We start from the raw sequence: 13,187 nt of genomic DNA, 5'->3' as shown, positions 1-13,187 counted from the left end.
AACAGAGAGAGGTTGGTCAGAGAGGAGAGAGTAACACAGAGAGGTTGATCAGAGAGGAGAGAGTAACAGAGAGAGGTGGATCAGAGAGGAGAGAGTAACAGAGAGAGGTGGATCAGAGAGGAGAGAGTAACAGAGAGAGGTGGATCAGAGAGGAGAGGGTAACAGAGAGAGGTTGGTCAGAGAGGAGAGAGTAACAGAGAGAGGTTGGTCAGAGAGGAGAGAGTAACAGAGAGAGGTGGATCAGAGAGGAGAGGGTAACAGAGAGAGGTGGATCAGAGAGGAGAGAGTAACAGAGAGAGGTGGATCAGAGAGGAGAGAGTAACAGAGAGAGGTGGATCAGAGAGGAGAGGGTAACAGAGAGAGGTTGGTCAGAGAGGAGAGAGTAACATAGAGAGGTTGGTCAGAGAGGAGAGAGTAACAGAGAGAGGTTGGTCAGAGAGGAGAGAGTAACAGAGAGAGGTGGATCAGAGAGGAGAGGGTAACAGAGAGAGGTTGATCAGAGAGGAGAGAGTAACAGAGAGAGAGGTGGATCAGAGAGGAGAGGGTAACAGAGAGAGGTGGATCAGAGAGGAGAGGGTAACAGAGAGAGGTGGATCAGAGAGGAGAGAGTAACAGAGAGAGGTTTTTCAGAGAGGAGATGGTAACAGAGAGATTGGTAGAGGTAGGTCAGAGAGGAGAGGGTAACAGAGAGAGATTGGTAGAGGTATTTCAGAGAGGAGAAGGGGACACATTGTTGAAGGAATGGAGATGCAAGATATATGAACAGCTCAAGGAGAGGTGAGAAGTGACGATAGGTATTTATTTAGCAGTAATTCATCATAGAAAAATCTTTTCACATATCCATCTGGAAAACACATACTTGTACACATTTCATCAGAGGGGTCAGCCATAGTATAACATGTAAACAGGTAGGGGGATCAGTGTCTTGCTCTAGGACTCGAAACTGTGACCTTCGCGTTACAGTCAGAATGTCCGAGAGGGGAGGCGGTTAGGTGGCCGAGCGGAGATTGCGTTCGTCACCAGCCCCGGAGCTGTGAGCTCGATTCGCCTGTTCGAATCCAGCTCACAGCTCCGGGGTTGTCACCAGCTTGGCTGGCCGTCTGCACTGATACAATTGGCTGTATCAGAGGGTGGGAGAAGCTGGCGGGGTGGGTCCGGGTCGTTGTAAACAGCGACTCGTACAGTTCGGTCGGGGCGCCTGCTAAGCGCGGATTGGACGTGAGGGGGATAGTGTGGTCCTCCCACACGCTACGCCCTCTCAATGAGAATCCGCGCTGCCAGGTGAAAAGAAGCGGTGATTGGCTGGACGTGTGTCGGAGGAAGCACGTGGTAGCCTCCACTCTCCCAGATGATCTGACTGTGGGGGGTAAGTGCGCAGCGATCAGGAAGGGACTGGGAATTGGCATACGACTAACATTGGGATGGGAGAAAATCGGAGGAAAAATGGAGGGGGAAAAAGACCAAAAAAAAAAAAAAAATGTCCGAGAGGGGATCGAGGCAAAAGGGACGCGATGAGAAAGGATGACAGGAACAGAAGAGGGATCAGGGAGTGATAGAGCGGAGGGATCAGGGAGTGATAGAGCGGAGGGATCAGGGAGTGATAGAGCGGAGGGATCAGGGAGTGATAGAGCGGAGGGATCAAGGAGTGATAGAGCGGAGGGATCAAGGAGTGATAGAGCGGAGGGATCAAGGAACGATAGATAGAGGTGAGGGGAAAGACCAGGAGACGCGCCAGGTGGGTCGGTAAGGAGGAGCGAACGTGTCGGTGAAGTACACAAAGAGTGGAAAACCAAGAAAGGGAGGTTGTTGAAGGTATAGAGAGGGCCGTGGGAGGGACTGAGAGAGAGCAAGCGACAAACCGAGAGGTAGAGAGGGTGTTCGTCATGTTCGTCCGCCCCACGTCAGTCACTGTACTTATGTCCAGATGACGGCAGGCCTTTTGGAGACTCGTTGAACAGCTGTGGGGAGGTCCAGAATACAGCTGGCCGGAACACTGAAAAGGCCTTTTAGTTTTCATTGGTCGGCAGCAGCGGCCAACGAGAGGGGAGGCGGGAGAGAAAATAGATGTTGTGATGGGATAAGAGAGGAGACTCTGGGGAGGAGAGAGGACAAAAGAGGAGAAAACGCCAAGGGAAGGAAAGATGGATGAAGGGAGAGAGAGCGTGCCGAGTGCGCCGGGGGGAAATGGCGGTCGGGACAAATGGAAAATGAAATGACATTGGACGCCTGGCGAACTCGGCTGATGCAGGAAAGCAAAACAAACAGGAAAACATGATGAAAGAGAGTCGTCATTTAGTCGTTTTAATATCTCAACAATATGTGGATGAAGCAGTAACACGATGAGAAGTAAATCACAGTGGTCTTAATCATCTCAGTTATCCTTGCTGTATCTAAACTCGTTGAATTATTAATCACAACAAGATAGTTGTATCGAGTGGCTGGAAATCTTTCAGCAGAGATCCATATTGACCTTCAGTCTCTCTGTCTCTCTAAATCTTTCTCACGTTATCTTTTAGAATCTAAACCTCACCATCCCTAAGTACCAACATGTTTGTTCTAGTTTCTATATCCAAATGATTTGTTCTCATTTCTGCAACAGAAAATCTACCTCACTACACTCAGATAATTCAGGGGAACAAGAGTAATACTCCATGAGTCTCATTTTTTTCTCTCTCTCTCTCTCTCTCTCTCTCTCTCTCTCTCTCTCTCTCTCTCTCTCTCTCTCTCTCTCTCTCTCTCTCTCTCTCTCTCTCTCTCTCTCTCTCTCTCTTTCTCTCTCTCTCTCTCTCTCTCTCTCTTTCTCTCTCTTCATATCCCTACTACCGCCCCCCCCCCCCCTGCAGGAACTGATCAGGAAGGGCATCCCTCACCATTTCCGGGCCATCGTGTGGCAGCTGCTGGGTAACGCCACGGACATGCCGGTGAAGAACCAGTACTCGGAGCTGCTGAAGATGTCGTCACCGTGTGAGAAGCTGATCCGCAGGGATATCGCCCGCACCTACCCCGAGCACGAGTTCTTCAAGGGTCAGGACAGCCTGGGACAGGAAGTGCTCTTCAACGTCATGAAGGTATAACGTCACCTTAAACCCTTTCACTGCCACACGACAGAAGGTTAACCCTTTACTATCACACAACCGACGGCAGTGAAAGGGTTAACCGGCTGTCGTGTGGCAGTGAAAGGGTTAACCTTCTGTGAATTGTCACAGTGAAAGGGTTAACCGTTTGGTAGTGCGGGTTAGAAAGGGTTAACCCTTTCACTGCGATAATACAGAAGGTTAACCCTTTCACTGCCACACGACAAAGGGTTAACCCTTTCACAACCACACTACATAAGGTTAACCCTTTCACTACCACACTACAGAAGGTTAACCCTTTGGTAGTGAAAGGGTTAACCTTCTGTAGTGTGGTAGTGAAAGGGTTAATGTTTGGACCCTGAGCTTCAGCCCTGATAGTTGGATACATGTTTTAGTTTGCTTTTTATAATTTTTTTTTATGTTTATTTTATGTTGTTTTATATTTATTTATTATACATATTTATTCATTTATTTACTTATTTTTTGTGTGTGTATGCGTGTGTGTGTGTGTGTGTGTGTGTGTCTCTGTGTGTGTGTGTGTGTGTGTGTGTGTGTGTGTGTGTGTGTGTGTGTGTGTGTGTGTGTGTGTGTGTGTGTGTGTGTGTGTGTGTGTTTTTTTGCAGGCATATTCTCTGGTAGATCGGGAGGTGGGTTACTGCCAGGGCAGTGCCTTCATCGTTGGTCTGCTGCTAATGCAGGTAATAATCGACTGAGAGGAAGAGGAAGATGATTCCATAAAGGGACAGTTCACCCATCTCTATAATGTCTATATTTAAAATGTCTATAATCTGCCTATAACCTAGAATATGTTTCTTTCAACTCAAACAAATAATCAAATTTTCTTTCCTACACTACAAAATATCTCCATCTTGACAAGTAATTTAATCTTGTATTAAAGGGATAGTCTGTCTGTATAAACTGACTGAGGCTCACAAAAATGTACTCCACAGTGCACACAAAGTAAACTTCAGTGTAAGTAAACGTAGTCAGCTTGTACAGACAGGAGCGTGACCGCATTGACTTTGCACTGGTTTGTGACTAACTATCCAGAGTTAGTATGAGGAACAGCATGGATTATGCTGAGAAAGGACTCTACCGATCGATCAACATCATTGGTAAGTAAGAAATAGGGCTTAGGGGTACACAAATTAGAACTATCCCTTTAACTGTTAAAAGGTATTCTACAAAAAAAAAGTGCAAATGTTTTATGTCATGATATTGTTACTTGTTTCAAGAAATATCTTGAAACTAGTTCAGTTGGATAGACAAACAAGTGGAATTACCTCACCATTATTGGCAGATTTGACCTTTCACTTGTTTTCTGAAATTAAGATTTTAAGACCCAACATAAATACTTCTGTTATACAGATTAAGTGACAGGGTATTCAGTGGCAAAAGTAGAGGAAACACTATTACAATGATAATTTTTTGTATTCATATTTCACAGTTTTAAGTGACAAAATCATTTTGAACAGCGCCCGCCAATCTGGCCTATCTTTTGATGTTGAGGCCGTCGAAAGGTCTCAAGTGTCAATCAAGGCACCCTTTCCTTACCAGGCCATCATACAAAGCATCCTCACCTTCTCCATAACAGTTTGGTACAGCAGTCTGGACATTCACTCCAAAAACAAACTGCAAAGAATAATCAATAAATCCTCCAAAATAATCCGCACCCCGCTCCCGTCACTCGAATCACTCCACTGCCAAAGAACAATAAGAAGAGCAAGAAAAACCATCTCTGACCTCACTCACCCAGCACACCATGTCTTCCAGCTGTTGCCTTCCGGGAGGCGCTACAGATCCCTGACCACCAAAACATCCCGCTTTAAAAATAGTTTCTTCCCCACTGCCATACGGACACTGAACTCTATAACAATACCCCTACCTCTGCTGTTACGGACATAAATTGTGATATTGTGGTTTTTGTATTCATGTATCTATGTATTTAACTGCATGTAGTATGTATTGTAAGTGATGTTCTATGTTGGAACAATGTTATATGCACTGAAAACAAATTCCACCAGCCTGGCTGTGTGGTTATTAAAGAATCTAATCTAATCTAATCTAATCTAATCTAATCTAATCTAATCTAATCTAATCTTGTCCCTCACACAGCCTTGACCTCCTGCTTGTCCTTTACCTTCCAGATGCCGGAGGAGGAGGCCTTCTGTGTGTTTGTGCGTCTGATGCAGGAGTACCGTCTGAGGGAGCTGTTTAAACCCAGCATGGCCGAGCTGGGCCTCTGTATCTATCAGTTTGAATACTTGTTACAGGTAGGGAACCACTAGCAGCTTAATGACAGCTGGTGTAGTAATAAATAGGGTTGGGCATCGTTTGGATTTGAACGATTCCGGTTCCGATTTTACGATTCTCCATTTCGATTCCTGTTCTAAACGATTCGCGATTCCCATTCTTTGAGGTGCAGGTCAAAACAGGTCACAGAGATTTTTATGAATTTTTTTTTTATCTTAAATCTTTTTCATACTATTCACATTGACTTGATACAGTTTAATTTGGTTGCTGTACTGTAACTAGGGTATTAATTAACAACCGGTTAGGAACCGGTTCCTATTAGCACCGGTTCTCGGTGCCCAACCCTAGTAATAAACATACAGAATATATTTGAATCATATTGGACCTCATTCCCGAACATTTTCTTAAGTGTCTTCTTAAATATCTTCTTAACGAACTCCGTAAGACCAAACCTAAGAAGGATCCCCGCTGGACTTGTGAACGTGTGGAAATGTGTTCTTAAACAGCCAAAGTGTTCTCAGCTGCACTCAGGAATGCCACAGATTCTTAAATTGAATGTGTGTTCTCGTACGCCTGAGTTTGCATACATAAACGACCTGCCAGCTCCTAATATACAATGTACAGGTGATTAAACTGGGTATAAAATATATAAAATGAGTACTCCCAACTCTGGACTCCTTCAAAAAACTCCTCAAAACCATCCTCTTCAACTTGGCCTTTAACCCCCAATTTCCCACTTTGAATGTTGTGTCTGTCCACCATGTTTGTTATTTTAGTTTTTTCCCCCTATGTAAAGCAACCTTGGGTTTTATGAAAGGCGCTATATAAAACAAAGTTATTATGATTATTATTAACACATTCTGTGCCCAAAAACGGAAAATTACGTGTTTGCTTGACAAGCGTCGAGTGCCAAAAACGAGATATTACGTTTTTTGGATCGTTTTTATCTTTTTATTTTGATCCCCGCTCTACAGACTTGCCCGGAGCGATCTGCATCATTTTGGCACACTCACATACACTAGAACTGCAATGCCGATCAACTATCACCAGGTGGCAGTATCGTCCGTGTCTGAACTGCAATGGCTTGGGGTTGATACTCAGCCTCACTTTTTTCCCCTTGGTAGTGGCCCCTCCTCCCGCTTGAACAGAAATTCACATTGATGCCTCGAAATTCCGTTGCCTAAGCGTATTTGACCATCGAAACGTGTATAGACATATACACTGGTAATCGCGATGGCTTTCTTCTTGGAATACCTTCTGGCTAAGGTAAGGTACATTCTATGTCTATTTTACCAAATCTGAAACATGTTTTTATAACGATCACAGTTCTGTGTTTCACCGGACAAAAAACATGCTCGGCAAACACGATCACAGTTTTGAGTTAAAACGACCCCCCCTCCCCCCTTGATGACTTTGTGAAGGTACATATACATGTCATATACCTTTGATTTGGGAGTATTTGGGGTTTCAGGGGATCAACCAGAACGGTTTGGGCTTATTGCACATAACGCGTTTTATCTCGCGATCTATGAAAAAATACTGGATTATCTTGGAAATGCGCGATGTTTAGCGTGTAATAAACTACTAACTACAGCGTGTGGAAACAAACTATTATTCCCATGTTGCACTACAAGTAATGTTTGTCAAAATGAGCCACACCATGTCTCCACAGCTATAATACAGAACACACACACAGCTTCGCAAACATAGTGAAACGACCGCGGAAACTACTATAAAGATGGCATTCTAGGGGTAAAGATAAGCGATACGCGTGGCACTCAAAATGTTAAGAACAGCAAAGAAAAAAACTGCAACCGACAAAACAAGGTACACCTATGAGACCTAAGACTATGTTATGGACATAATGTCCACAAGGTGGCAGCAGAAACCTGAATTTAGTGCATGAGGATTATGCTTTTCTAATAAAGTTGTTCAGTTTGTTAAATTTGATCATATAATTTTTAATTAGTCATGTTATATGAAATTCTGTCTGACTGTAAACTGTGTGGTTTTTCTCCAAGCTCAGAGTCATTATGCTTTAACCCTTTCACTACCACACTACAGAAGGTTAACCCTTTACTTTCTCTCTCCCTCTCTTTCTCTCTCCCCTCTCTCTTTCTCTCTCTCCCCCTCTCACTCTCTCCCTCTCTTGCTCTCTTTCCCTCTCTCTCTTTCTCTCTCTCCTTCTCTTGCTCTCTCCCCCCCTCTCTTTCTCTCCCCTCTCTCTCTCCATAGGAGCAACTTCCAGAGTTGAACGTTCATTTCCGCTCTCAGAGTTTCCACACCTCCATGTACGCCTCCTCTTGGTTCCTCACCCTCTTCCTCACCTTCCTCCCTCTGCCCGTCGCCACGCGCATCTTTGACATCTTCATGTATGAGGTACGTGTGTGTGTGTGTGTGTGTGTGTGTGTGTGTGTGTGTGTGTGTGTGTGTGTGTGTGTGTGTGTGTGTGTGTGTGTGTGTGTGTCTGTGTGTCTGTGTGTGTCATTGTGTCTGTGTCTGTGAGCACAGTGTATTTAAAAAAAACTGTTTTGCTTTCTATGTGTGTTTGTAACTCAGTAACTATAGTGAATGTTCATATCTCCTCTATTTTCCACGTGTACACTGAGGTCAAATAATTCAAAAGGATTTGCTGTGTGATGTAATAGGCCTATGTCTTGTATGCCTCTAGGGTCTAGAGATAATTTTCCGTGTGGGTATGGCCATCCTGCAGTACAACCAGACCGACCTCATTCAACTGGATATGGAGGGCATGTCACAGGTAACTGACCGTAGCTTTAACTGAAATACATACCAGACCACATAGCCAACACGATGAGATGATGAGAAACATAACCTATCCTGCTTCACGTATCCATCTGTGGATTAAAAAAATATATAATAAAATGTAAAAAAAATAAAAAATTATCATGAGTTTAGAGATTTTAATTTTCCATTTTTACAGACAACACTCATGGAAAATTAAATAAATAAAAATAACAAAAAAACAAAAAGGGTCATTAATATCCTTCTTGTGCACTGCACATGGTCCCTTCATCAAGCATACAGCCGTCTCAATGCACACGTCAGTCTTTCCATCACATAGACCTCGTTGGATCACCTCTCCTCAAACCTCTCCCTCTGTCGTCTTACTGCACACGTCAGTCTTTCCATCACATAGACCTCGTTGGATCACCTCTCCTCAAACCTCTCCCTCTGTCGTCTTACTGCACACGTCAGTCTTTCCATCACATAGACCTCGTTGGATCACCTCTCCTCAAACCTCTCCCTCTGTCGTCTCACTGCACACGTCAGTCTTTCCATCACATAGACCTCGTTGGATCACGTCCGTCAGCACCACCTAACTCATCCACTTCCTTTTTGGAGCCTTTTTGATTCTTAAGTTATAATTTAAAGGTCTATTTACAAATCTGAATACAGGGAGTTATTCCATTTATTATCATCATATTAAAATATACGTTGGAACAGTCTGGGTTTGCACTTTGCATACATACTTTGCTAACAACATATTGACAAAACACTGACAAAAAGGTAGTGGATCTCTTTTTCAGAGAGTGAATCTGCCAGTTCATAATACATGAATTGAAGTGAGTAGCTCTCCCATGCTCTATTGCTCTCAGCACGTCTGTGTTTCTGTGTGTCTCTGCCTGACAGCACTTCCAGAAGGTGATCCCCCACCAGTTTGACAGCTGTCCAGACAAGCTGATCCTCAGGGCCTACCAGGTCAAATACAACCCCAAGAGGATGAAGAAGTAAGGACACTTTTAGTGTTCAAACAAACCAATACCTTAGTGCTCGGCAGACCTGAGAAAGCGCTATATAAACTCAGTCCATTTACCATTTTACCATCGCCAAATATGGTAGCAGGACAACCATTGGACAACCAGGACAGCCCTGTGCTCCTATAGAGGCCCAAAGGGACACCATAACGATGATAATTGTATTAGTCCAAAGTAGGGCCAAAGATAAAGTCTTGTCCCAGGCCTCTGTGACACTAACTGAAGCCCTGTGTAGAAAGGGCTTAATCCTGTGTGGATTTGTGTTTTTGGTTTAATTTCATGGTGTAAAATGTATGGTTGAGGGAGTATAATAATAATAATAATAATAATAATAATAATAATAATAATAATAATAATAATAATAATAATAATAATAATAATAATAATAATAAAAAACTTTATTTGTATAGCACCTTTCATACAAGAATACATACAAGTGTTTCACAGCAGAAAGAAAGACAGGCACAAAATGAGCACAAGTGCAAACATATAGAATCACAGTTTTTCACATTAGGATCTAACATCCCAACAGGCCACATTCTTTATGGTTTGGTTCTATGTCAGTTTTAAAATAGACAATAATAAAAAGAGTCAAATAGAATAGACAGAGTAAAATAGTGCAATAGTGCAGTGCAATAAAATAGTAGAATAGAATGGGGTGGCCATGCAGCTCTTTGCCCGCCAATGTGTGGCTCCTCCCTCCATTGATACAAATAAAAAAATATATAATATATTTTTCATTCATTCCATAAGATGTAGAATAAACATTTACAGACTTTTTTTTATTAAATGGTCCATTTGCATGTTCTTGGTATCTGATTCTAGGGACATCTATGGATCTCAGGGAATGTATTCCCAGTGTCAGAAATATTGTGTCTGTTACTAGGCTTGAGTAAATTGTAATGAACCAAAGGAGAATATCAATTCAATTATATATATATATTTTTTTTATCTTTGACTGTGAATAACACCATGCTAAAATTGACCAGACCTGAAAAATCTAAGCAACTGAATAAAGGGAAGATGATTAAACAGAAGGTTTTGTAGATACAGTACTGAATTCTGCCATCCGGACACATGCTATTTGAAATATGATTATAGAATATCAGGCCTATAAATTACCTTATTATGGCCAAGTCGCACATCTATGGATCGGGCCAAATCTCCCCTTTCCAATGGCAGAGTTCAATCTGGATTTAGTAGCACCAGGCGTGATTCACAAACCGTGAATGAAATCTACTGTAAGTACAGTAACTTTTTTATAATGTAAATTTCTCCACCATTTTTCATCAGATTGCAACGCCGTTTTTTGCTAGACGTTCACAGAAAGGTAGAGAAACAAACTGTGTTCTGTATTATGGCAATAACGTCCAGGTTTGTGGGAGATAATCCAGAAAAATAAGAGAAATAAAAAAGTGACGATAGCTGGGTAGTGTAGTTTTTCGAAATTCGAAAGCCCATCAAAAGCCCTGGGTCTCTTCAAAAGACTACACTCACTTTTGGCTGCGCCACTTCCTCCCGTCAATATGCGCCGGTTTCCGACTCAATGCCCTGAGATTTCTATAATCATATATGTCACTAATAACAGTTAAAATCATTGGTAAACAAACGTATTGCTGAAAATATACACTTTGACTGCTGTTTTGACAGGGTTTTTAGGGTCTTTACTCTTGGCTACAGTTGAAAAGAAAACGCAACATTAATTCATACATTCTGTAGATATGTATTTATGGCCTGATGTCATTTGCGGTCCAGTACCAGACCGCTCGGGCTTAAGAGGTTAACCCTGTGAGGCCCAAATAAAAAAGACATTAGCAACTTCAGAGGCCAGAGGGTGGGACCTATAAACACATTTACTATCCAATAGAATTGTGAGGCTGAACAACAGGACCCATTGACTATGTACATGTGCTTAAACATTTTTAAATAAACATTTCCAGACATTTTTTTAAATGGCTAAAAGTGTTTTTGTAATTTTGAAACCGTGGGTCTCACAGGCTACTTTTAACCCTGTGAGGCCCAAATAAAAAAGACATTAGCAACTTCAGAGGCCAGAGGGTGGGACCTATAAACACATGAAGGGTGCCGTGACTGAAAAAAAGGTTGAGAAACGCTGGTACTGTATACAGTATATGGTGTGGCTCTTTGTGGTACCACAGTCATTTTTGTGGCTCTTAGTCTCTGATTGGTTGGCCACCCCTGTAATAGACAGTAAAATGATGCAACAGTGCAGTGCAATAAAATAGTTCTAGATGACTGTTTAACAGTTTAAAGTCATCTTTACCATCCCTGTTTGGTAACCACAGTTTTAAAACCTGACAGTCTTCCCTTCTGTTTGATACCCACTTTGACCCTTCAAACCTCCCTCTCAGGGCAAACCTCCCTCTCAGGGCACAGTTCCCTCTCTCATGGCGCAGTTGTAGGCCTGGGTCTCCCACACAGTTTTTACCTCTTCACCTTAGCCTTTTTCAACCTACACAAGGTAGGGTGTTCCATAGCTTTTCTTTAGGCTGTGGTTGGGAACCTTCAATAGACCAGTAGTAGAGGATCGTAATACATAGTTGACTAGAGAATTTGCAATGTAGCTTGGTCCTGTTCCATTTAGTGCTTTGTATATAAAGAAGAGGACCTTGAAATCCGGAAGCTAGTGCAAAGTAGCTACAGTAATACTGGACTGATGTGGTCTCTCCTCTTGGTCCTCGAGTTGGAGTCGTTCTGTGTTTTTTTTTGGGAGGCCGGTGAGGAGTGCATTACAGTAGTCAAGTCGGCTTGAGATAAATGCCTATGTTTCTAAGGTGGAAGCATGATGTTTTTGCCACCTTGTTGATGTGTGATTTAAAGCTTAGGTCTGAGTATATTATAACAGCAAGACATGTAACTTCTGGTTTGATCCAAGGAGTAAGTTGCCCCATATTGCTCTGTAACATTTCTCTTTTTGTTATAGGACCGACTAGTAGGATTTCAGTTTTGTCCTCATTTAATTTTAGGAAGTTGTTTGTCATCCATTTGTTTATTGCTAAGAGACAGGCAGTAATGGAGTTAATAGCTGTGTGATCATTTGGTTCAGCGCAGATGTACAATTGTGTGTCATCTGCGTAACTATGGAAACATATATTGTGTTTTCTAATGATGTATCCAAGTGGCAGCATGTATAGTGAGAATGGACCAAGGCAGCTCCCCTGTGGAACTCCGAAGTAGGTGTCATGTTTCTCAGAAGAATGATCTCCAAGCCTGATGTAATATTTTCTCCCTTTGATATATAACCAGTTTAATACATAGTCAGAAAGACCAACTAACGACCAACTAACGCTGCGCTTAGATCTAATAGGACGAGAATTGAGACTTTATTTGCATCTGAGTTTATTCTGAGGTCAAATTATTTTAGTAAGAGCAGTTTCAGTGCTGTGGTGCGTTCTGAAGCCTGATTGAAATTCCTCCATGATGTTGTTTTCTTTGAGAAAGGAGTTTATTTGTATTGATAAAATCTTTTCAAGTATCTGGCTGATGAATGGGAGGTTGGATATCGGCCTATAGTTGGTCAGTACAACTATAGCGATAACTCTTCTGTTAATTTCTCCCTACCAGACTTGAGAAAGAATATACCACCATCAAAAACAAAGAGATGGAAGAACAGATTGAGATCAAGGTGAGGGGTCATGGCCTTGGAATTACAGGATTCTATCTTAACATTTTGGTAAAAAGTGAGTTATATATAATGTAACTCTATGGACAGGATGGGACAGATGTTATATTATATTGAAATTATTTATTGGGGAAACCACATTGAGATACAGCATCTCGTTTCCGAGAGGGTCCCAAAATGTTTTAAAACGTAGTTTAGCTAAAGTACTCTGCATGTAGATATATCCTTGTAATTCCAAGCTCACAGTGTGTGTGTGTGTGTGTGTGTGTGTGTGTGTGTGTGTGTGTGTGTGTGTGTGTGTGTGTGTGTGTGTGTGTGTGTGGTTGTGTGTGTGTGGTTGTGTGTGTGTGTGTGTGTGTGTGTGTGTGTGTGTGTGTGTGTGTGTGTGTGTGTGTGTGTGTGTGATGTGAGCTTTGATGTTGCATAGTTTTGTCAGTA

The 13,187-nt window shown here is 42.3% G+C and overlaps 1 protein-coding gene across 1 annotated transcript in view; it reads left to right on the top strand.

Annotated features, from left to right (window-relative positions):
* The window catches only part of evi5l (ecotropic viral integration site 5 like), a gene marked incomplete at both ends in the record, with an annotated part of 68,124 nt that overhangs the window by 20,841 nt on the left and 34,096 nt on the right, over positions 1 to 13,187 (top strand). The window contains 7 exons of the mRNA XM_084317958.1: positions 2,844 to 3,068; positions 3,698 to 3,772; positions 5,222 to 5,347; positions 7,563 to 7,706; positions 7,999 to 8,088; positions 8,982 to 9,079; positions 12,692 to 12,752. Of these exons, the coding sequence (XP_084174084.1) occupies positions 2,844 to 3,068; positions 3,698 to 3,772; positions 5,222 to 5,347; positions 7,563 to 7,706; positions 7,999 to 8,088; positions 8,982 to 9,079; positions 12,692 to 12,752 (819 nt within the window). The remainder of the gene's footprint in view (positions 1 to 2,843; positions 3,069 to 3,697; positions 3,773 to 5,221; positions 5,348 to 7,562; positions 7,707 to 7,998; positions 8,089 to 8,981; positions 9,080 to 12,691; positions 12,753 to 13,187) is intronic.

This window comes from Notolepis coatsorum (assembly GCF_963971535.1).
Source record: "Notolepis coatsorum genome assembly, chromosome: 7".
NCBI lineage: Eukaryota > Metazoa > Chordata > Actinopteri > Aulopiformes > Paralepididae > Notolepis > Notolepis coatsorum.
Note: the sequence above shows the minus strand (reverse complement) of the source record. Positions and strands in the feature narration are given on the sequence as shown.